At 44.4% G+C, this 25,561-nt stretch overlaps 1 protein-coding gene across 1 annotated transcript in view; it reads right to left on the reverse strand.

The window, feature by feature from the left end:
* Positions 1-2,550: 2,550 nt before the first annotated feature.
* Positions 2,551-25,561, reverse strand: part of RBX1 (ring-box 1) — a 55,435-nt gene continuing 32,424 nt past the window's right edge. Inside the window, exons 4-5 of the mRNA XM_069737085.1 lie at positions 6,632-6,717; positions 2,551-2,745 (exon numbers count right to left, since the gene is read on the reverse strand). Coding sequence (XP_069593186.1) covers positions 2,733-2,745; positions 6,632-6,717 — 99 coding nt within the window. The 3' untranslated portion in view covers positions 2,551-2,732. The remainder of the gene's footprint in view (positions 2,746-6,631; positions 6,718-25,561) is intronic.

Consider the following 25,561-nt stretch of genomic DNA (forward strand, 5'->3'; position numbering starts at 1 on the left):
AGCACTTGGGGGTTCAAAGTCCTCACCACACATCTAGATTAGTTCCTTTGGGGGTCTAGTTTCCAAAATGGTGTCATTTCTGGGGGATCTCCAATGTTTAGGCACACAGGGGCTCTCCAAACGTGACATGGTGTCCGCTAATGATTGGAGCTAATTTTCCATTTAAAAAGCCAAATGGCGTGCCATCCCTTCCGAGCCCTGCCGTGCGCCCAAACAGTGGTTTACCCCCACATATGGGGTATCAGCATACTCAGGACAAACTGGACAACAATATTTGGGGTCCTATTTCTCCTATTATCCTTGGCAAAATAGGAAATTCCAGGCTAAAAAATCATTTTTGAGGAAAGAAAAATTATTTTTTATTTTCATGGCTCTGCATTATAAACGTCTGTGAAGCACCTGAGGGTTTAAAGTGCTCACTAGGCATCTAAATAAGTTCCTTGGGGGGTCTAGTTTCCAAAATGGGGTCACTTGTGGGGGAGCGCCAATGTTTAGGCACACAGGAGCTATCCAAACGCGACATGGTGTCCGCTAACGATGGAAATAATTTTTCATTCAAAAAGTCAAATGGCGCTCCTTCCCTTCCGAGCCTTACCATGTGCCCAAACAGTGGTTTACCCCCACATGTGAGGTATTGGTGTACTCAGGAGAAATTGCCCAACACATTTTAGGATCCATTTTATCCTGTTGCCCATGTGAAAATGAAAAAATTGAGGCTAAAAGAATTTTTTTGTGAAAAAAAAGTACTTTTTCATTTTTACGGATCAATTTGTGAAGCACCTGGGGGTTCAAAGTGCTCACTATGCATCTAGATAAGTTCCTTGGGATGTCTAGTTTCCAAAATGGGGTCACTTGTGGGGGAGCTCCAATTTTTAGGCACACGGGGGCTTTCCAAACGTGACATGGTGTCCGCTAAAGAGTGGAGCCAATTTTTCATTCAAAAAGTCAAATGGCGCTCCTTCCCTTCCAAGCCCTGCCGTGCGCCCAAACAGTGATTTACCCCCACATATGAGGTATCAGCGTACTCAGGACAAATTGGACAACAACTTTCGTGGTTCAGTTTTTCCTTTTACCATTGGGAAAATAAAAAAATTGTTGCTAAAAGATAATTTTTGTGACAAAAGTTAAATGTTCATTTTTTCCTTCCATGTTGCTTCTGCTGCTGTGAAGCACCTGAAGGGTTAATAAACTTCTTGAATGTGGTTTTGAGTACCTTGAGGGGTGCAGTTTTTAGAATGGTGTCACTTTTGGGTATTTTCAGCCATATAGACCCCTCAAACTGACTTCAAATGTGAGGTGGTCCCTAAAAAAAAAATGGTTTTGTAAATTTCGTTGTAAAAATGACAAATCGCTGGTCAAATTTTAACCCTTATAACTTCCTAACAAAAAAAAAATTTTGTTTCCAAAATTGTGCTGATGTAAAGTAAACATGTGGGAAATGTTATTTATTAACTATTTTGTGTCACATATCTCTCTGGTTTAACAGAATAAAAATTCAAAATGTGAAAATTGCAAAATTTTCAATATTTTCGCCAAATTTCCGTTTTTATCACAAATAAACGCAGAATTTATTGACCTAAATTTACCACTAACATGAAGCCCAATATGTCACGAAAAAACAATCTCAGAACCGCTAGGATCCGTTGAAGCGTTCCTGAGTTATTACCTCATAAAGGGACACTGGTCAGAATTGCAAAAAACGGCAAGGTCTTTAAGGTCAAAATAGGCTGGGTCATGAAGGGGTTAAGCGCAAGTGCTCGCTACTCAAGTTTGCACAGAGTATTGCAGGTGCTCAAGTCTTCGCCCCACATGTTTTGCGGTCGCTAGCAACCCTCCCCCCCCCCCAAAAAAAAAAAACCCACATGCAAGAAATCACATGTTTTTGGGCGTCTAACATCTGCAAAACATGCATGGCGCAGCTGGAGCAACTTGCGCTCAACACTAGTCATATCGTCATCTTTTGAAAAAACCCTAAGCCCAATCCTAATGGCAAAGAATGAAAGAAATAGATTTTTTTTTTATCCAACCAAGGTGATGACACTGGTTTGGGTGGGTGGGATGATTGCTAATTATTGGGCTTTTGATCAATGTGATAGGATCCATCATAATGATCGAAAAGTCTGGAACCCAACAGCAAAAATTCCAGGCTAGCAGATTTCGGCTGGCGCCCTCCATATTTTTTTTCCTACATAGAGGATGTGGAAGGCCGGAGCAGGAGGGCCCAGGGACATAATTTTTCTCTCCTTTGGCAAGTTATATCATGTCAGAAGAGAGAAATGATTTTTTAGTGGACATGTTTTTTTGTGTGATCGTTGTTGGTCATTGAATAATGTGATATTGAACCAGAAAAGAACAGCACCAATCGTGTTCTCCAGGGTCTCGGCTACCCCCGGGTAGCAAAGACTCAGGAGATGTTTTGTTTTAATGTGCATTGGTGGTTGTCAAGAGGTTAAATGTTCCCACCTTCTGTTGGAATTGATTTTTCATCCAGTGTGATGGAGGAAACACCATTCATGGATTGAGGTCCAAACAAAAGCAAAGACAACGCAAAACAGTATGCTATGTTTATTTGACACGAGGAAGAGTTTTTTTTTCTGTTTTTACACATTACTAGAAAATAAAATACCAAGCATATGAATAAATCAGGTCTATATTGTTGAACAGATTCTTCTGGTCTTTGCAAGAAAGGTGTGCTGCAAACAAATTAATGCTCCAAGAAGCCCCAAGTTGACTTAATGACCATACCTAAAAACAAAACAAAAAAAAAACCAAACATTAAAACAGAAAATGTATGCACCACTGGTGTGTGAGTGGCGTTTGCAGATAGTTACCAGTAAAAAAAAAAAAAATGTCCAAGTGCGTAAAAGTGCAATTCCACAATGGTTTTTTTTTTTTTTACCATGTTCACCAAATGCTAAAACTGACCTGCCATTATGATTCTCCAGGTCATTAGGAGTTCATAGACACCAAATTTATTTAAGTTCTTTTTTTTTTTTTTAATTAAGTGGTGAAAAAAAATTCCAAAGTGTGTTAAAAGAAAAAAAAAAAACGCTGGGAGCGTCACTCTGTCCGAAGCCTTTATAGACTCCGCAGGCGCAAGCGCCGGCGCAGTCTGGGCCTCACAGAGTGACGCTCCCGGGAGATCGCGGTATGCGTTCACACTGAACGCACACCGCGATCTCCAACAGAGAAGCAGGGACCGCCAGGAGGGTGAGTATCGCCTATATTCACCTGTCCTGCGTTCCACCGCTGAGCGCCGCCATCTTGCCGGTCTTCGGCCTGTGACCTTCAGTTCAGAGGGCGCGATGACGCACTTAATGCGCGCCAGCACCGCCCTCTGACTGAACAGTCACAGCCAGGAGACCGGGAAGATGGCGGCGTGCAGCGCTGGAACGGGACAGACAGGTGAGTGTAGTAAGTGCTGGGGGGCCTGAGCTGGCGGCGATACCGGCACCTGACCCCCACAGTGCGCCGGTGTCCCCGCCTGCTCAGGCCCCCGGATGGGTGCAGCACATGACAGGATGGGGACGCAGGATGGGTGCAGCACATGACAGGATGGGGACGCAGGATGGGTGCAGCACATGACAGGATGGGGACGCAGAATGGGTGCAGCACATGACAGGATGGGGGCGCAGGATGGGTGCAGCACATGACAGGATGGGGGCGCAGGATGGGTGCAGCACATGACAGGATGGGGGCGCAGGATGGGTGCAGCACATGACAGGATGGGGGCGCAGGATGGGTGCAGCACATGACAGGATGGGGGCGCAGGATGGGTGCAGCACATGACAGGATGGGGGCGCAGGATGGGTGCAGCACATGACAGGATCGGGGCGCAGGATGGGTGCAGCACATACCAGGATGGGGACGCAGGATGGGTGCAGCACATGACAGGACACACACACACATATATATACACATATACACACAATATTTTTCACCATTTCCCAAGACCCGTAGCATCTACATTTTTCGTGATCTTGGGTTGGATGAGCGCCGAGCTGACGTTTTCATGGATACCATTTGGGTGCTGATACAATCTTTTGATCACCCGTTATTACATTTTAAAGCAATGACGTGGTGATAGAAAAAAAAAACCTAATTCTGGCATTTTGACTTTGGCCTTCAGAACAGCTGACATGTCCCGGGAAAGATGTGCGATCACCGCCGGAGCCCACATCAAAGGGAGAGAAGCGACATGCACAGTAAGGCGCATGTAACAAAGGGGTTAAAGACTACTTCACTCATTTATGCTCAATTATGAGAACTTCATTATATTTGCATCTGTTAAAGCAAACCTGTCAGCAGGATTGCTGTGAGTAACCTACAGGCAGTGACAGGTTTGCACCAGTATACAGATTGAAAATAAAAAAATTGAACAACCACGAGAGGAATTAATCAACCCAAGTATTATTTAATCTTTTGAGATTCTCGTGCTCTGAGACTGCACGTGCGTGTGGTCATTTATGTGGCGCTCTGCTTACATATTCATCTGGATGGGCTTCGGACAGGTCACCGATCACTCACCGACCTGCCTCCTATTTTACATACTGCATAATATATGGTTTAAAAAAAAAAAAAAAAAAAAAAAAAAAATCAGGCAGGGGTGGCACCGTAGCATGAAACGGAGGATAATATGCATAGTTTTGTTTTATTTAGACATCTAGTTTTAAGAACATTTTTTTTTCCCTTAAACAAAAGGGCGCTGGCTGTCACAGTAGCATCTATGGCATTCTGATTGAGGCTACTGCGCAGACACTGCCAATTTGTCAGGAAAAAAAAAAAAGCTTCATCAAGATGGCACCTGCGCTGATGTTTTGGTCACTTTTGAATGTTGGTTGTGTTTTCACACTCGTAGCAGCATGAGATGGACTCTACAATCCACACAAGTGGCTCAGGTAGTGTAGCTCTTCCAGGACGGAACATCAATGCGAGCTGTGGCAAGAGGGTTTGCTGTGTGTCAGCGTAGTGTCCAGAGGCGCTACCAGGAGCCAGACCAGTACACCAGGAGATGTGGAGGGGGCCGTAAGAGGGCAACAACCCAGCAGCAGGACCGCTACCTCAGCCTTTGTGCAAGGAGGAACAGGAGGAGAACTGCCAGAGCCCTGCAAAATGACCTCCAGCAGGCCACGAATGTGCATGTGTCTGCACAAACGGTTAGAAACCAACTCCATGAGGATCGTCTGAGTGCACGACGTCCACAGATGGGGGTTGTGCTCACAGCCCAACACCGTGCACATAACGGCACTGGCGCCCTGTGCTCTTCACAGGTGAAAGCAGGTTCACACTGAGCACGTGACAGAGTCTGGAGATGCCATGGAGAGCGATCTGCTGCCTGCAACATCCTTCAGCATGACCGGTTTCGCAGTGGGTCATTAATGGTGTGGGGTTTAATTTCTTTTGGAGGCCCTCCATCTGCTCACCAGAAGTAGCCTGTGCCATTAGGTACCGAGATGAGATCCTCAGACCCCTTGTGAGACCATATACTGGGGCGGTTGGCCCTGGGTTCCTCCTAACGCAGGACAATGCCAGACCTCATGTGGCTGGAGTGTGTCAACAGTTCCTGCAAGATGAAAGCATTGAAGCTATGGACTGGCCCGCCCGTTCCCTAGACCTGAATCCGATTGAGCACATCTGGGACATCATGTCTCGCTCCATCCACCAACGTCATGTTGCAGCACAGACTGTCCAGGAGATGGCAGATACCTTAGTCCAGGTCTGGCAGGAGATCCCTCAGGAGACCATCCGCCGCCTCATCAGGAGCATGCCCAGGCGTTGTACAGTATGGAGGTCATCCAGGCACGTGGAGGCTACACACAATACTGAGCAGCTTTTCCTTGTCTTGAGGCATTTCCACTGAAGTTGGATCAGCCTGTAATTAGATTTTCCACTTTGCTTTTGAGCATCATTTCAATCCAGATTGCCATGGGATATTCATTTTGATTTACAGTGATAAGTGCTATGTTTTATTGTTCTGAACACGTTCCACTGTGATGTGAGAATATATATATATATATATATATATATATATATATATATATATATATATATATAATTTTTTTTTTTTTTTATACCCTGCATCAGCTACAGGGCAGGCACCACTACCTGCCTGAGCACAGGGCAGGCACCACTACCTGCCTGAGCAATGTGATATTTTTAAAAAACAAACATTCAGTATGTAAAACAGGGGGCAGGTCACTGAGGGATCAATGACCTGTCATAAGCCGTGCAGATGAATAGCCGAGTACAGTACCACATAAAGACACCCCCCCCCCCCCCACAGGTCACCCCAGAGCACGAGAATCTCTAACTCAAAATAAAGATTAAACAAGCATAAGACGGATTTAATCAACCCAGGTATTATTTTAATCAGTATAACGGCGCCAACCTGACACTGTCTGTAGGTTACTGTGCACAATCCTGCTACTGGTTCCCTTAAGTTTTTTTTTTTTTTTTGGGGGGGGGGGGGGAAGGGGTTTGGACTACATGCTATTTTACACTTCATTTTAAGAGCTGCACATACATACATTTTTTTCCTTTAGGAATGAGAAGCCTTTCAAAAGTTTGGTGCTTCTTAAAAATCTTTTACATTGCAAACATGGCAAAAAAAATTATAAATAGCTTTACATACTTTTGAAATTCCCATTCTCTGTTATCCAGTGGACAAACCTGCCGAGTTTTCAACCAACGCGAGATGCAATGGAAATGGAATGCATGCTACAGAAAGAAAATACAAACAATTAGTATTTTTTAAGTCATAGCATTCAGTAAAATTTAATCTCAATGCTGGTAGTTTTGCTGTTCGTCACAGCACCATTTCTTTTTATACATTTGAGGAGTCACTTCATGTAGTACTTCCAAATTCTCCTACATATTCAAGATATAGAAACTTTGTTTGCGATACCCAATACCAGTAACTTAGGTTGGTTATTTTTATTGCCGTAAATGGAAAATTTACAAGTTTTTAAGATTTTCTGTAAATTTCACATATTTTCCAACTTCATACTTTCTAACTTTACCCCTTTTGCACTGTGGACAATTTTTTTTTTATCCAGTCTTCAAAGAGCCATTACTTTTTTCCTTTTCGCGTAGACAAAGGTTTTCCCCCCTTGTGGGCCAATTAGAAGTTTCATCCCTTCACAACATTTGACGTGTAGGTGCATCAAAGGCCGACTCCTTGCCTATGGTGCCAGAGGCCAACTCCCTGCTTTTAGCATGGGCTTCGGCGCCGAGCCCACATCTTTCCCCGCACACGACAGCTGATCTGATCAACTCATGTGCCTCTAAGCCACGGGTATATCAGATCCACCCACGGCTGCTAACCAGTTAAATGCCGCTGTCAATCACTGACAGCAGCATTTAATATGCGCCAGGCAGAAGCGCGTCACAAGTATTACCCATTGGCGCCTTTGTTACGCGATTGTGGACGGATTTTCACGATACCTGTGCTAGTCATTGTTCGTCTCCTATGAATGCCGGCTCATGGCCAGCACACAGACATGTGTAGCACAGGTGATCGGATGATCAGTTACAAGTCTCAAGGAAAACTATTGAAGCCAGAAAATGAGAAAAAAAAAACAAAAAAAAAAAAACACAAAGTTAAAAATCACCCCCTCTTTGCCCCATTCAAAATAAAATACAAATATACATTAGTTATCGCTGTTTTCAGAAAGGTCACATCAAAATATAAATTAAATCGTATGGGTAAATGGCGTAACAAGAACCCCCCCCCCCCCCAAAAAAAAAGTATATACTCGAGTATAAGCCAAGATTTTCAGCCCATTTTTTGGGCTAAATGTCCCCCTCTCGGCTTATACTCGAGTCATACCCGGGGTCGGCAGGGGAGGGGGAGCGGGGGCTGTGTAATTATACTTACCTACTCCCGGCGTGGTCCCTGGACGTCCCTGCTTCTTCCAGCGCTGCACATTCTTCCTGTACTGAGCGGTCACATGGTACCACTCATTACAGTAATGAATATGCGGCTCCACCTCCCATAGGGTGGAGCCGCATATTCATTTCTGTAATGAGTGGTAACTGACCGCTCAATACAGGAAGAAGATGCAGCGGTGGAAGAAGCAGGGACTGCACTGCGCCAGGAGCAGGTAAGTATACGAGGAGGGGAGCGCAGCGCTGCGAGATATTTACCTCTCCTCGTTCCAGTGCAGCTCAGTCTTCAGCGTCCTCTGGCAGTGACGCTCAGGTCAGAGGGCGCGGTGACGTAGTCAGTGCACGCCCTCTGCTGAACGTCAGTGCCGAAGACTGAGCCACACAAGGAGCAGGTAACTATTGAAAGTGCCGGGGGTCCTGAGCGAAGAGGGGAGTATGATTTTTTTTTTTTTTTTTTTTTTTTAATCACAGCAAAAGCATATGGGGCAAGTGACTATACGGAGCATCTTATGGGGCCATAACACTTGTGCAGCACTATATGGGGCAAGTGGCTGTACGTAGCATCTTATGGGGCCATAAAACTTGTGCAGCACTATATGGGGCAAATATCTCTATGGAGCATCTTATGGGGCCCTTATTACCCTTTATGCAGGATTATATGGGGCATATTTTAATATGGAGCATCTAATGGGGTCCATCAAACTTTATGGAGCATTATATGGGGCTCCTGATTCAATGTGGATATTCAAAAACACAACCTACTGATGTCTCAATTTTACTTTTATTGGTATCCATTTTTACTTTTGACGGTAGCTGCTGCATTTTCCACCCTAGGCGCGTGTGTGTGTGTGTGTATGTGTGTGTATATATGTGTATATATATATATGTGTATATATATGTGTATATATGTGTGTATATATGTGTGTATATATGTGTGTATATATATATATGTGTATATATATGTGTATATATATGTATATATATATATATATATGTGTATATATATATGTATATATATATATATGTATATATATATATATATATATATATATATATATATATATATATATATATATATATAAAAAAAATTTTCTTTTTAATACAGCGCTAGATAGCTTAAAGGCCGGTAATTCAATTGCCAGCTTTCGCCATCTTTCTCAAACCCGACAGGATATGAGACATGGTTTACATACAGTAAACCATTTCATATCCCTTTTTTCACATATTCCGCATTAGTAATGTTACAAGTGCATGCGTGTAAAATTTTGGGGCTCTAGCTGGTAAAATAAAGGGTTAAATCACAGAATAAATTGGCGTGGGCTCCCGCGCAATTTTCTCCGCCAGAGTGGGAAGGCTGGTGACAGAGGGCAGATATTAATAGCCTAGAGAGGGACCATGGTTATAGGACCCCCCTGGCTAAAAACATCTGCCCCCAGCTACCCCAGAAAAGGCGCATCTGTATGATGTGGCACTTAGCCTCTCTTCCCACTCCCGTGTAGCAGTGGAATATGGGGTAATAAAGGGTTAATGTCACCTTGATATTGTAAGGTGACATTAAGCCAGGTTAATAATGGTGAGGCGTCAATAAGACACCTATCCATTATTAATCCAATAGTAGGAAACTTAATAAAACACATTATGGAAAAAGTATTTTATTGAAATAAAGACACAGGGTGTTGTAATAGTTTATAATACTCTCAATCCAATTGAAGACCCTCGTCACCTTAAACAAAGTTAAAATAAGAAAACAACAATATCCCATACCTTCCGTCGTTCAGTCTTGTCCCACGCTGTAAATCCATCTGAAGGGGTTAAATAATTTTACAAGCAGAGCCCCTGCCTGTAAAATATGGGGAATGAATGTAAAGCAGGGGAATGTAGCTACCAAGATTTGCGGTGCTGCGCCCTCTGCTGGCATAACCTCAGATGAACTTGAGCGTGGGAATTTTTCTGAATATTTTCTCACGCTACAGTTCATATGAGTTTATGCCACTAGGGGGCGCAGCTTCGTTGACGGCACCGCTAGTCACCGAAGCTACGTTACCTTCATTTCTTTCATTCCCCAGTCTTTTACCACCGGGGGAATGAACTGTATTTAACCCCTTCAGATGGATTTACATCGTGGGACATGACTGTACAACGGACAGGTATGGGATATTGTTGCTTTATTTTGGAATTTTTTTTCAGGAGAACGAGGGTCTTCAGTTGGATTGAGCGTACAATAAAGAGCAAAACCCTGTGTCTTTCTTTATTAAAATACTAGATGGTGGCCGGATTCTAACGCATCAGGTATTCTAGAATATGTATGCATGTATGTACATACGTACGTACGTACGTAGCGCCCACGCAGTATATAACACTGCCCACGCAGTATATAGCAGTGTGGGCTACATATCCCTGTTAAAAAAATGTTATATACTCACCCTCAGTCATCCAGCAAAGATGTCCCGATGCACGAGCGGCTGCCACCAGCTTCCGTTCCCAGAGATGCATTGCGAAATTACCCAGATGACTTAGCGGTCTTGCGAGACCACTAAGTCTTCTGGGTAATGTCGCAATGCATCTCTGGGAGCGGAAGCTGGCGGCAGCCGAATCGGCAGACAACAGAAGGTGAGAATAGCAGGTTTTTTGTTTTTTTATTTTTAATATAAGTTTTTTTTTCTTTTACTATTGATGCTGCCTAGGCAGCATCAATAGTGAATAGTCACACAGGGGTAATAGCATTAACGGAGTGCATTACACCGCGGCATAACGCGGTTCGTTAAAGCTGCCATTAACCCTGTGTGAGCGCTGACTGGAGGGGAGTATGGAGCAGGAGCTGGGGTTGAGCCCGTCGCTGATTGGTCGCGGCCGCGACCAATCAGCGACGCAGGATTTCCGGGACAGACAGAAGGTAAGGTAGTGTAGTTATATAACCCTTTCAGACTATTGGATTAATAATGGATAGGTCTTATTGACACCTTCATTATTTACCAGGCTTAAAAGGGAACCTGTCACCTGAATTTGGCAGGACTGGTTTTGGGTCATATGGGCGGAGTTTTCGGGTGTTTGATTCACCCTTTCCTTACCCGCTGGCTGCAATATTGGATTGAAGTTCATTCTTTGTCCTCCATAGTACACGCCTGCACAAGGCAAGATTGCTTTGCGCAGGCTTGTACTATGGAGGACAGAGAATGAACTTCAATCCAATATTGCAGCCAGAGGGTAAGGAAAGGGTGAATCAAACACCCGAAAACTCCGCCCATATGACCCAAAACCAGTCCCGCCAAATTCAGGTGACAGGTTCCCTTTAATGTCACCTTACAATAGCAAGGTGACATTAACCCCTTATTACCCCATATTCCACTGCTACAGGGGAGTGGGAAGAGAGTGGCTAAGTGCCAGAATAGGCAATTTTACAGATGTGCCTTTTCTGGGGTGGCTGGGGGCAGATGTTTTTAGCCACCATGGTCCCTCTCTAGGCTATTAATATCTGCCCTCAGTCACTGGCTTTCCCACTCTGGCGGAGAAATTTGCGCAGGAGCCCACGTCAGTTTTTCTGTGATTTAACCCTTTATTTTAACACCTAGATCTCCCAAATTTTAAACACACACACCTCTAACATTATTAGTGAGGGATATGTAAAAATATAACGGATATGAAATGGTTTACTGTATGTAAACCATGTCTTATATCCTGTCGGGTTTGGTAAGGACTTAGAAAAAGCCAGCAATTAAATTACCGGCTTTTATGCTATATAGCTCTGTATGAAAATATAATGGATCCATGGGCTCAAATATTTGTGAAAAATATATATGTCCATTTTGCAAGCAGGCGAGAATCTCACCGTATGGACGACAGATTTTTTTTGGAGGAAAAAAAAAACAAAAAAAAAAAAACACACCAGTATCCTTGCATTGAATACAGATCACTGTTCAGGAACTTTTGAGCATCTTGGCTGTATAACAAAAAAAAAAAAAAAAAAAAAAAAAAAAAAAAAAAAAAAAGGACCGTATTTTTATACGTTAGGTGCGACCCCGGCCTTACTCTGGACTCCATCTGGCCCCTGTTCAACGGTGTCCTTTTGAGAAGTGCACAAAACTGCGGTGGACCACGCTTTTATGCATGCCTAAAAAGAGACACTGCCAGATCACAGGTCAGAAGGTGTCCACAGTGCCTCCATCTGCCTCATTATAAGGAATCTTCCCCTGGGGGTTACATCTGAATCAGGCATTTCAGAAATTACACGGAAACCCTGATGTAAGCGTTCAGAACAGGATAAATTTGAGCCGAGCCTTACTGTGATCTTTGGGAAACAGAACAAACAAAGCAACAGGTCAAGAATTGACTTTTTTTTTTTTTACACCGTTCCTTGTGAGCTATAAGTGATTAGGCAACTTGATATTCTTCAAGTCAGTACGATTACAGCAATACCAAATTCATATTGCGTTTTTAGCTACAATTGTTCCATATCTCTGGTGACAGTCATGTGAGGACTTTGTGGGAAAGTTGCTTTTTTTTTTTTTTTACTGGTACCATTCTTGGGCACGGTACTTTTTTTATTGCTTTCTATTCCAATTTTTGGGAGGCAGAATAAAAACATAAAAACAGCAATTCAAGAATAGAGTTTTTTTGTGTGCTGTTACGAGTGTGGTAAAAATGGTAAGGCAGCTTTATTCTTCAGGTCCATATGATTACACAGATACCACTGATTTTTTTTTTAATGGTTTTGGTGCTTTTACACAGTATTTTGCAGAAAATGTTTTTGAATCGCTTTATTCTGAGAGCTATAGTTATTTTTTCTGCTGAGGGAGCCTTATGGCGGCTTGTTTTTATTTAGGGTGACAAGATGACGTTTTCAGACATAATCTTTATTTTTATATAGCGCTAACATATTCCGCAGCGCTTTACAGGTTGCACACATTGTTATCGCTGTTCCCGATGGGGCTCACAATTTAAATTCCCTATCGGTATGTCTTTGGAATGTGGGAGGAAACCGGAGTGCCTGGAGGAAACCCACGCAGACACGGAGAGAACATACAAACTCTTTGCAGATGGTGTCCTGGGTGGGATTAGAACCCAGGACTCCAGCGCTGCAAGGCTGCTGTGCTAACCACTGCGCCACATACTATTTTATCTACATTAGTATTTTTGATACCATTTTATTCCTCTTTTTTCTTTTTTTTTTTTTTAAATCCTACGGCAGAACAAAAACACATGAGGCAAAAAATGCTTTAAGTGTTCACTGAAGGGGTTAACCAGTGAGGCAGTTTTGAGAGAGGTTAAGTGGTTATGGAAGTGGGATACCAAATGTGTACTTTTGTTTTTACATACACATGTGGTCAAAGTAGTTGGTTTTTCTGTCATTACATTAAGTGTACAATCATTTGTCAACGAGGGGCACCAACAATGGTCACAGAAATAACGTGAAATCGGACAAAAGTAGTAAGTAAAAGATCTATGTAATGAACAAATGAAAGTCAGACATTGCTTTTCAACCATGCTTCCACAGAATATTTAAAAAAAAAAAAAAAAAAAAAACTCATGAAACAGGCCTAGACAGAAACGATGGTACCCTTAACTTAATTTGTTGCACTACTTTTTGAGGCAATCACACAATTCCTGTAACTGTCAATGAGACTTCTGCACCCCTCAGTGTTTTGGCCCACTCCTCAAGAGCAAACTGCTCCAGTTGTCTCATGTTTGAAGGTTGCCTTTTCCAAAGACGCTCAATAGGATTCAGGTAAGGGCTCATAAGGCCACTTCAGAATAGTCTAATGTTTTCCTCTTAGCCATTCTTGGATGTTTTTAGCTGTCCTAGGTTGTCTCCCATGAAGTCCACTTTGGTCAGACAATGACGGATGGTGCGATCTGGCACTCATGTTCCTTGAGTTTGAAGTTCACCTATAATATGTTTAGAAAGCTCACAGAAAAAATCCCAAGAATTAAAAGTTAACCTTTATTAATATAATATCATAAAAATACTAAATACCAAATATGTGCACAACTACACCATCACCAAAAATAACAGCATAGGAAAGGCCGAGATGGTGCCAATCCCTACACTAGACTAAAAACACCCTACCTACCAGCGGAGGTTGGCACCCTATAACACCTGCGCAATGGCGCCCCGGCTCCTCGTCGACTCTCCCTGCTATCCCTAATGGGCCCTGCTGGGACAGGGAGCGGAAAAAAAACAAACACTCAGTGCCCCTCTAGAAAAGATAGTGAGTCAATAGCAATGACCCGGTTACCCTATCTCGCTAGCTGCACTAATACTTCCTATCCGCGGGGGTCGGCACCCTAAAATGGACGCAAATGGCGCCCCCGCTCCACGACTACTACACTAATCTGACCCTAAATAAAAGGGTAGGCAGGATGTTACGTAGATGTATTAGAGCATATAAACATATCAAAAGGATTTATAATACCCGATTGCTAATAGGGTGTCTTTTTCGTATACATAAATACTTATAAAATGTGCTGATCAATCATACTCCACATATCTTATAATTACCAAATTAACATATATACAAGAGATCATAAAGTTCAATGACTTGCAGGTAATATAATCTCCCAGACCTGAAAACCGATAATCCAGAATATAAGCACATACTAAAAAGACACAATCCTCCTAAAGCCTTCTGATCTAAACCAAATCCATATGATCATTTTAGCATAACACTCGAATAATCAAGGTACTCCCTTCCCCAAACAATGCGTTTCCCCTCCGCACTTCCGGTATTACAACCAAGAGGGGGTCATGTGACGCCTCCTACGTATAATGCGCCGGCGTTAACATTGCAGGTACGCCCCCTACTCTCAAGTGAGGGATAACCCTCGTCCATACACACCAATGCGCACGCGCCGATCATGACCTGGATAATACCCAACGGGCAGCCCCATCACGTCACACAAGAGAAGCGCCACTTGGAACTAGTTCGCAGGCGCCGAAAAGGTACGCATGCTCAATGAGCATATTCAAGAGGGATACTGAGTGACTATAATAGCGCAGACACCAGTTAAACGCGCACGCACAATCAGTAAGGAGGGGGATGGGCATCTAGCGACCTCCATCCACAGAAAACCCACCTCTACAAATAATCTATTGAGTTGGAGCAGTCATCATCCATATGGGCTCAGGAGGGGGATACCCAAAGGACAGTACATGAGAGCAAGAAGGAACTGTTCATCTGATGCTTCTTTTTATACTGAGACACGAGATCTGAAAAATAGATTTCTTGAAAGAGGGTACCCTATGAAGGTACTTCGTGAGGCCTTCAAACAGGTTGAGACAGTTCCTAGAACTAGCTTATTACATCCTGTAAATAGCGTTGATGAGGACCCCCCTCTGAGACTCATTGGTATGTTTGATGACTGTTCCCATGAGGTGAGAGACATCATCAAAAAATACTGGGCTATCTTATTGGCAGATACAGACATAAAAGATTGTCTCCCTGAGACACCTATGATCACCTACAGAAAAGGGAGATCTCTTAAGGATCAACTTGTACATAGTGTTTTCGCTCCTCCCAAAAAAAGTGGGACATGGTTGGATAAGAGGCAATTTGGGACTTTTCGCTGTGGAACCTGTTCTTTTTGTGGATATCTAGACACCGGAAATTGTTTCTCCAGTGCTAATACAGGACAGGTTTTTGAGAGCAGACATTTTGCAAATTGTAAAAGGCTGGGTTCCCATTGCGTTATGGGACCGCGTTAAACGGACAGCGTTGCACGGCGAAATTAACGCCATGCAACGCGGCCGTTAACGCGCCCATTCACGCTAATGGGAACGCGCTACACTAGCGCGTGCCATGTTCGGCACGCGCTAGCGACGCGCCGGAGATTCCTGGCGCGCCGCGGACGCTGCTTGCAGCGTCCGAGGCGTGCCCGCGGTCCATTCCCCGCTCTCGCAGATCGGGGATCTGCGAGAGCGGGGACGTTACCACGACCCCGAACGCGGCCCCATAAAAAACATTGCGTTAGCGCAATCCGCTAGCGCTAAACGGATTGCACTAACGCAATGTGACCCTAGCCAAACAAGGGGAGTTGTATATTTGTTTAAATGTACTTGCCCGTTAAACTATGTGGGGAAAACAAAAAGGGAGCTAAGAAGAAGGATAGGGGATCACCTGGGTGACAGACATGCCAGAGACACTCCAATATCTAGACATGTTCGGATGGTACATCAGGGTGATCTCAAGTCCTTTACTTTCTGTGCCATTGAAGTGGTAGTCCCTTCCATCAGGGGCGGTGACTGGGATCGAAAGATCTTACAAAAGGAATTAAAATGGATCCATAGACTGGATACGGTCTTCCCAGAAGGGCTGAACGAACAAATGAACTTTGGTTGTTACCTATGACTCTCATATCGGTTGATGCTATTTTGGCAATGAGATGATCTGTGTTATCGACCCAAATGGGTCAGTCTAGTTTATGAGTATCTGTCCTTATTTTTTGGATAAAGTATCTGTTAGTGCCTGTGGACAATATCTTGTCTGCGGAAGTAATTTGGGAACGTGTGTGTTTTACAGTTTGGTCACTTTAATGATATGTGCCCTGGTCCTTTATTTATAAATATAAATATATTAGCCAATCCATGGCATGAATAATGGTTACACTGTAAGCGATATGTTTGTATTTGTGTATCTATAATTGTGGGTAAGCCCATATTAGGGAGTTGTCAAATGCATAACGGGCATGTACCCATGCTTGGCACTTGCGTTCTATCATGATGGGGCACTATTAGCGAGACATAAAATATGCGCATTGTATTAATCATGCTTTTTGTACTGCGCATGCGCAATTCTAGCACTGTGATAAGCATTTATCCGTTTTCTTGAATATTTTTATTTTATTCATTGAATATATATGTGTTCTTCTAGGACTAATGCACTAGCGTAATGGGCACTCCAGAAAAGATATGAAAATGATAGGATAGCCCGTAGATTCATAACCTTATCACTATCCGCGCTTTTACAATCTGTGGTTATGGAAGGCTAGTTGATACTTGTGAGTGGTGGGCGTACCTGGATTGCCAGCGCCGACGTGGTGCGCGATGGAATTACTTCACTTGGAAGTGTGATTGTGACACCATCATCTCCATGGTACCAACTATGCATGTACATACTGCGCGTGCGCGTTTAACTGGTGTCTGCGCTATTATAGTCACTCAGTATCCCTCTTGAATATGCTCATTGAGCATGCGTACCTTTTCGGCGCCTGCGAACTAGTTCCAAGTGACGCTTCACTTGTGTGACGTGATGGGGCTGCCCGTTGGGTATTATCCAGGTCATGATCGGCGCGTGCGCATTGGTGTGTATGGACGAGGGTTATCCCTCACTTGAGAGTAGGGGGCGTACCTGCAATGTTAACGCCGGCGCATTATACGTAGGAGGCGTCACATGACCCCCTCTTGGTTGTAATACCGGAAGTACTTGGGACACGAACGCCGGGGAACAGCTGATTCCGTCTATGTTAAGTGATCTGCCTTTAAAACGCACACGCTGTGGCACTTGTCTGGGAGCACCATATCCATGAGGGATCGGCCCGATGGTGGTACAGACTATTTGGTTTACCTGCACCATCCATGAAGGAAGCTAAGTAACCCTTTATATATCTGAAACTCCTGATGAACCTCCTGTTATATGCGGAGGGGAAACGCGTTGAGTTTGGGGAAGGGAGTACCTTGATTATTCGAGTGTTATGCTAAAATGATCATATGGATTTGGTTTAGATCAGAAGGCTTTAGGAGGATTGTGTCTTTTTAGTATGTGCTTATATTTTGGATTATCGGTTTTCAGGTCTGGGAGATTATATTACCTGCAAGTCATTGAACTTTATGATCTCTTGTATATATGTTAATTTGGTAAATTATAAGATATGTGGAGTATGAATGATCAGCACATTTTATAAGTATTTATGTATACGAAAAAGACACCCTATTAGCAATCGGGTATTATAAATCCTTTTGATATGTTTATATGCTCTAATACATCTACGTAACATCCTGCCTACCCTTTTATTTAGGGTCAGATTAGTGTAGTAGTCGTGGAGCGGGGGCGCCATTTGCGTCCATTTTAGGGTGCCGACCCCCGCGGATAGGAAGTATTAGTGCAGCTAGCGAGATAGGGTAACCGGGTCATTGCTATTGACTCACTATCTTTTCTAGAGGGGCACCGAGTGTTTGTTTTTTTCCGCTCCCTGTCCCAGCAGGGCCCATTAGGGATAGCAGGGAGAGTCGACGAGGAGCGGGGGCGCCATTGCGCAGGTGTTATAGGGTGCCAACCTCCGCTGGTAGGTAGGGTGTTTTTAGTCTAGTGTAGGGATTGGCACCATCTCGGCCTTTCCTATGGTATGCTGTTATTTTTGGTGATGGTGTAGTTGTGCACATATTTGGTATTTAGTATTTTTATGATATTATATTAATAAAAGGTTAACTTTTAATTCTTGGGATTTTTTCTGTGAGCTTTATAATATATACCCAAGGTTGTATATTTTTTCTTTCTATGAAAATAATCTGTTTAGAAGTTGTTCTGGGCTCTTTTGTTACCATTCGTATTATCGGTCTCTTTGATTTGTCAATTTTCCTCCTGCGGCCACATCAAGGGAGGTTGGCTACTGTCCCATGGATCTTAAATTTCTGAATAATATGTGCAACTGTAGTCCCAGGAACATCAAGATGCTTGCAGATGGTCTTATAACTTTTACCTTTAACACGTTGGTCTATAATTTTCTTTCTAATCTGAGACAACCCTTTCCTACGCGTCTCCTCTGGTCCATGTTGAGTGTGATACTCACTGTGCTGTTTGGGGACATGATATGTATCTGTAGCCCTATATACTCACCGATTTAAAGATTATAAACAGAAAAAACGTCAGTATGAAAGTACTATCTAAGCACTGTTGGCGACTCATTAAACAGATAATAATACCAGGAGAACCAAGAGTCAAAACTAGCCAGAAAATCATAAGAAATATTTATTGAGAAATCAATTGCATAAATACAATAATAACCTGAGGACGCGGTAAAGATTGAACGCGAAACGCGCATTGGGGTACGTGATCCAGGACTCATACAGGACCCTCCTGCACACATGGGTAATTTACTAATCTGACTTTATTTAGATTATGTTATTTGACGCCTTTGAGATGTGTGGTCACCTTTAATATACGGCTACCAGCTATCTACTATTGGGGTTGATTGCCACACACCCATATGAACATTGCTCATGTGTGGATAGTACATGTCTTGACACTGACTATACGGTCATTTTATCCTAGTGGTCCTGTACCTGGATGACTGGATGTACTTATGGATACAGTTGCCATTATGTCTATATACCACTGATTACTGTCGGTTATTATTGTATTTATGCAATTGATTTCTCAATAAATATTTCTTTTTATGATTTTCTGGCTAGTTTTGACTCTTGGTTCTCCTGGTATTATTACCGATTTAAAGATTGTTGACACCTGTGATGCTTGTTAGTGGACACACCTTGATTTAACATGTCCCGTTTGTCAAATTTTCAGGGGTACCATCATTTCTGTCCAGGACTATTTCAGGAGTTTCATTTTGTGGAAGCATGGTTGAAAAGCAATGTCTAACTTTCATTTGTTCATTTTCATAGATCTTTTATTATTACTACTTTTGTCAGATTCAAGTAATTTCTGTGACCATTGTGGGTTTTTCTGTCATTAAACGAGGGGTGCCAACAAGTCTGACCAGGTGTGTAAATGCACTTGATTGAATAATTTCTTGTTTGCGATTTTATTTTATTTTTTTTCTTTACATTGTCCCAGGATGGGATATCAACTTTACACTGACTGATCACTGATGTAATACTCGGCAATGCTTCTGCATTGCAGGGAATTAGATCAGCGTCTCAGAGGCAGGGAGATGGAGTGCCAGCACCTGCTAGGAGCAGGTGCTTACAGGCCACTGTCAGTGGGTAACCCCACGGACATCTTTCGGCCCACGATCACCATCGGCACGACGCAATCACAAATCTATAAAAAAAAAAAATTTAAAAAAAAATTGCTGTTTCCCACATCCCCTTCCCCCATTCTTAGGGTGCTGTCACACTAGCAGTATTTGGTCAGTATTTTGCATCAGTATTTGAAAGCCAAAACCAGGAGTAGATGATAAATGCAGAAGTGGTGCATATGTTTCGGTTATACTTTTCTACTATTTGTTCCACTCCTGGTTTTGGCTTTCAAATACTGATGTGAAATACTGACTAGTGTGACAGCAGCCTTAGTGAAAAATCTGAACTTAAAAAAAAAAAACCCACCAAAAACATTGTATTCCAAAATGGTACCCCAGCAAAATCTGCAAATGCCCTCGTACAGTTCTATTCGCAAAAAAAAAAAAAAAAATATCTTTATTGCGCGATCGCAGAAAGATCTAGAAATAAAAAAAAAATAATTTTTTTTTTTTTTTTAAATAAATCTGGTATCGCCATATTCCTGGAGTCCACCGCATAGTAAACCATGCAAGTGCGGAGGCTCTGGGCTTTCACAAAATGTTGACAGAGCCCCCACACCACCGCACATCCGAACACCCCCCCCCTCATTCCAGCCTGCAGCAATACTCCACTCTTGTCTCCTCCAGCAGCGACTCTGGGACCCTGCACCACCGTGGCCGGTAAGGTATACCCGCATTATAAAGGAGCACCCCCATTTCCCCTAATTTAGGGGGGGGAAAAAAGTGCCTTATAATCCGAAAAATACAGTACATTTTACCACTAGAGTGTCATATTTCCACATCTCAAGGTTCTAAAATTCTGTGAGGCACCTATGGGTTCAAAATCATCACTACACCCCTAGATGAATTCCTTGAGGGGTCTAGTTTCCAAAATGAGGTCACTTGTGGGGCAAGTTTCTGCTGTTTTCACATGGCCGTGGCACTTCAAATACGATATGGCTTTCACAATCTATCCCAGGCAAATAGCACTCTTTCCTTTTGTAGCAATGCCACGTGCCCAAGCAGAATTTTTTGACCACATATGGGGTATAGTAGCGTTCTGGACAAATTGCGCAACAAAATTATGGGATAAGAGATAATGGGGTAAGATAAAGAGAAGAACTTAAAAGTACATTTTTGTGGGTGAAAGGATTGCATTTTCACAGCTCTACGTTATAAACTTCAGTGAAGCACCTGGGGCTTCAAAGTACTCACTCATCACACTAGTTTCCAAGATGGTGTCACATGTGGAGGGGAGTTTCCACTGTTTAGGAAGATCAATGGCTCTCCAAATGAGACATGGTGTCTGCTCTCGATTCCAGGCATTTTTGCGTTCAGTCAAAACCATGCTAGTTCCCTTCTGAGACCTGCCGTACGCCCAAATAGTGATTTTCCCCCACATATGGGGTATCGGCATACTCAGAAGAAATTGCACAACAGATTTTAGTGTCCATTTTCTCCTGTTACCCTTGTGAAAGTAACAAATTTGGAAAAAAATTATATGTTCACTTTTTCCCTTCCACATTGCTTTAACTCTTGGGGGTGCTTCACATAAAAAATTAATTAACGCTGGTTGAGTACATTGAGGGGGGTGGTGTTTTAGAATGGTGTCACTTAGGTCTTCCTGGAGCAGAACAATATTGTATCATACAATTATTAGGTTCTGTAGAAGGACGTAAATCTGGGGATTTATTATGATGGAATATAGGCTGAACTGGATAGACAAATGTCTTTTTTCGGCCTTACTAACTATGTTACTATGTTTATGGGTATCTGTCATTTAGGACCCACTTCAAATGTGATATCAAACAAACGTTACCACTGCTATGAAGTGTTCCAGAGTTACCGCAAAAAGGAGATTTTTGTGTACTCACCGTAAAATCTCTCTCTCCATGGGTGTTATACTGCTGTCCACTAGGAGGTGACACTATGCATAATCTGAAAAAGATTAACTGTGGCTCCTCCTCTGCAGTATACACCCCTGGACGGCGTCAGCCTTCTCCAGTTTTGTGCAAGAGCAGTAGGAGGAATGTAACATGAATAACATAGGCATGCCTATAAGAAGGCAACCATGTACGAGCTCAAGCAACAATATGAGAACTCAACAGTAACAACGGCCCGAAAAGGGCAACAGGGTGGGAGCTGTATCCCCTAATTAGAGGCCTAGAGAAAAATTTTACGGTGAGTACACAAAAATCTCCTTTACTCTGTCGCCTCATTGGGGGACACAGGACCATGGGATGTCCCAAAGCAGTCCCTGGGTGGGAAGCAATGGACGAATATTGTGCAGACAGGCCTCTACATTTGGGGCATAGCCACCTGCAGAACACATCTACCCAGGCTCGCGTCCGCTGAGGACTGGGTATGAACCCTGTAGTGTTTAGTAAACGTGTGTGTAGGCTAGTCCAAGTGGCCACCTTACACTTGTTGTGCCGAAGCCTGGTGCCGAATGGCCCAGGAGGCCCCTACCGCCCGTGTAGAGTGCGCCGTAATACTGGCTGGAAGAGGAGAATTCTTAAGGCGGTAGGCGTCTTGTATGGTGGATCTGATCCACCTGGCAAGGGTAGCTTTGGAAGCTGGCAGACCCTTGCGGCCACCTTCCGGAAGAAGGAAAAGAGAATCAGACCTCCGGAAGAACGTAGTCCTAGACACATATATACGCAATGCCCTGACAAGGTCATGCGTATGCAGAGCCTTCTCCACTATGAACCGAGACCGGACAAAAGGATGGCAGTGAAATTTCCTCAATGAGGTGGAAGTGGGACACAACCTTCGGAAGGAAGGATGGGACCGTACGGAAAACTACCTTGTCCTTGTCAAAAGCCAGGAAGGGCCGTATGCAGGAGAGTGCTGTTAGTTCAGACACCCTGTGTAGCGAGGTGATTGCCACCAGGAAAAACCACCTTCAGAGATAGAAGGCAGAGCGGGACCTCCTTAAGGGGTTTGAAGGGTGGTTCCTGCAATGCTGTCAGGACCAGGTTGAGGTCACACGTTTCTAGTGGTCGTCTGTAGGGGGGAACCAAATCGGGAAACTCCCTGAAGAAAAGTCCTTACTTGTGGCTTGGTAGCAATACGCCTTTGAAAAAAGCACTGAGAGGGCCGACACCTAGCTCTTAAGCGAGACAAGGGACAGCCTGGCCTACAGACCTGATTGGAGAAAACCCAAATACTTTGGGTAAGGAATAAGGGAGTGGGGTCTGGCCACGATATTCGCACCAGGTAAAGAAAGCTTTCCAGGTACGGTAATAGATCTTGGCAGAGGCTGGCTTCCGTGCCCTGATCATGGTTCCAGTGACGTCCGTCGAGAGCCCTGCCTGAGTTCTAGTGGTAGAACGGGCCTTGTGATAGAAGTTCCGGGCAGTCGGGGAGGCGCCAGGGGGCGTCTGCTGAAAGTTGTACGACGTCAGCGTACCATGTACGTCTGGGCCAGACCGGTGCGATTAAGATGGTTGGAACTCCATCTTGCTTGATTTTCCTCACCACTCTGGATAACAGGGGGAGAGGTGGAAAAATGTACAGAAGCTGGAACCGGGTCCAGTCCTGAACCAGAGCGTCTGCTCCGAGCGACCGCGGATCGTGTGTTCTAGCCATGAAGTTGGAGACCTTGGCATTGAAGTGGGATGCCATTAGGTCCATATCTGGGGTCCCCCCAGCAATGTCAGATCTTGCGAAAAATTTCAGGATGGAGAGACCACTGTCCCGAATCTATTCCTTGTCATCTGAGGAAGACTGCTTCCCAGTTGTCCACATCCGGAATGTAGACTGCCGAGAGAACCAAGCCTGTGTCCTCCACCTAGTAGAGGATGTGCGACACTTCTCGCATCGCCTGGGTACTGCAGGTTCCCCCTTGGTGATTCACATATGCCACAGTCGTGGCATTGTCCGATTGTAATCTGATGAGAGGCTGCCAGTAAGTGGTGGAGGGCCCTCAATGCCAGGAGGATGGCACGAATTTCCAGGATGTTGATGGGCATGGTCGCTTCCACTGGGGACCACTTGCCCTGTGCCCTGTGTTGTACGTGCACTGCACCCCAACCCGTCAGGCTTGCATCAGTGGTCAGAACCTTCCATTGACCTGTGAGAAAGGATTTCCCCTTTGCTAGCAAGGTTGGCTTGAGCAACCAGTGCAGGGACCTCCTGGTTAACGACAATAGTTGGAATTCCCTGTCGAGAGGAAACAGGATTCCTGTCCCAGGACTTGAGAATGGGTAGTTGGAGAGGCCTGAGGTGAAACTGGGCCAAATGGGACCGCTTCTATTGCTGCCCCCATCCTGCCAGGGACTCTCGGCAAACCGGAGATCGGAGGGGGTTTGCAGAGGAGGATCCGAACTCCCAGGCGGAGAGCCAGTGCCTTGTCCCTGGGAAAGGGCACTAGACCCCTGGAGGTGTTATCTAGCATTCCCAGGAAGGTCAGAGACTGACTCAGGGTTGGTGATTACCTTTGTAGGTTGACTAACTAGCCCATGCGACTGTTTGTGATTGAGACGCGGAGCTCGCAGTCATTGAAGGTAGGAGCCTTGATGAGTAGATCGTCCGGGTATGGAACGACTACTATGCCTCTGGAGTGCAGGACGTCCATGGTGGCTGCCATGACCTTGGTAAACACTTTGGGAGCAGTGGCGAGTCCGAACAGGAGAACCACGAACTGGTAGTGGTCCTGGTCGATTGCGAACCTGAGAAACCTGATGGGTAGGTGCAATCGGTATATGCAGGTATGCGTCTTGTATGTCTATGGAGGCGAGATATTCTCCCTTCTCCATGGACACAATGATGGACCGAAGAGACTCCATGCGGAAGTGACGGACCCGTACATATTTGTTGAGTTGTTTTAGGTCCAATATGGGCCGCACACTGCCTCCTTTCTTAGGGACTACGAATAGATTGGAGTAGAACCCTCGGAAGCGTTCAGACGTGGGGACCGGTACCATGACTCCTGCTTGAAGAAGCGAGGAAACCGCTTGGTGGAAGGCACGAGCCTTGGCTGACGGTTTTTCTGATTCCGAGAGGAAGAATCGGTTCGTGGGTTGGAAGTTGACCTCCATCTTGGACTTGAGAATGGCTTATCCGGAAGACACTAGTTCCCCGATCCACCTGTCTTCAGTAGTAGGCATCCAGACTTGCTGAAAGAAGCAAAGTCGCCTACAGGTGGGATGTCTTCCGGGGTCCATGAGTCATGAGGAGGAAAAAGTCTGAGGTTTTCCTCCTTTGGGCTTTGACTGGCCTGCTTTTAACTGCCAGGTCTTGCCCGACATTTGCGTCGACCGTGAGTTGTCCCTGTGTGGGGAACGGTTGCGTGCTGGACGCGAGACGGACCAGCCCGAGGAATTCCAAAAGGATCGGAATCGGGTTTGTTACACTTTTTGTAAGTGCATATAGGTTTCAGTTGAGGGAGAGAAGTATGCTTACCCCCGGTGGCGTTGGATATCATTGTGTCCAACTTTTCACCGAAAAAGGTCACCCACTGAGATACGGGAGGTGTGTGAGGGACTCTGAGGCTGCGTCCGCTTTCCATTCCGCAGCCAGAGGATACGCCGAGTCGTGATGGCGTTTGATGCTATCCCCGCTACGCCCCTTGCTGAATCCAGAGCTGCATGAAGCATGTAATCTGCTACAGCTGCTATTTGAACCGCTTGGTCCGACAGCTCAGGAGCAGATGCTTGGAGGCCAGCTTGTAAATTTTTGGCCTAAGCCAGGATGGCCTTGGCAGCCCAAACTGAAGCGAACGCGG

The sequence above is a fragment of the Ranitomeya imitator genome, chromosome 8, assembly GCF_032444005.1.
Source record: "Ranitomeya imitator isolate aRanImi1 chromosome 8, aRanImi1.pri, whole genome shotgun sequence".
Taxonomy (NCBI): Eukaryota; Metazoa; Chordata; class Amphibia; order Anura; family Dendrobatidae; genus Ranitomeya; species Ranitomeya imitator.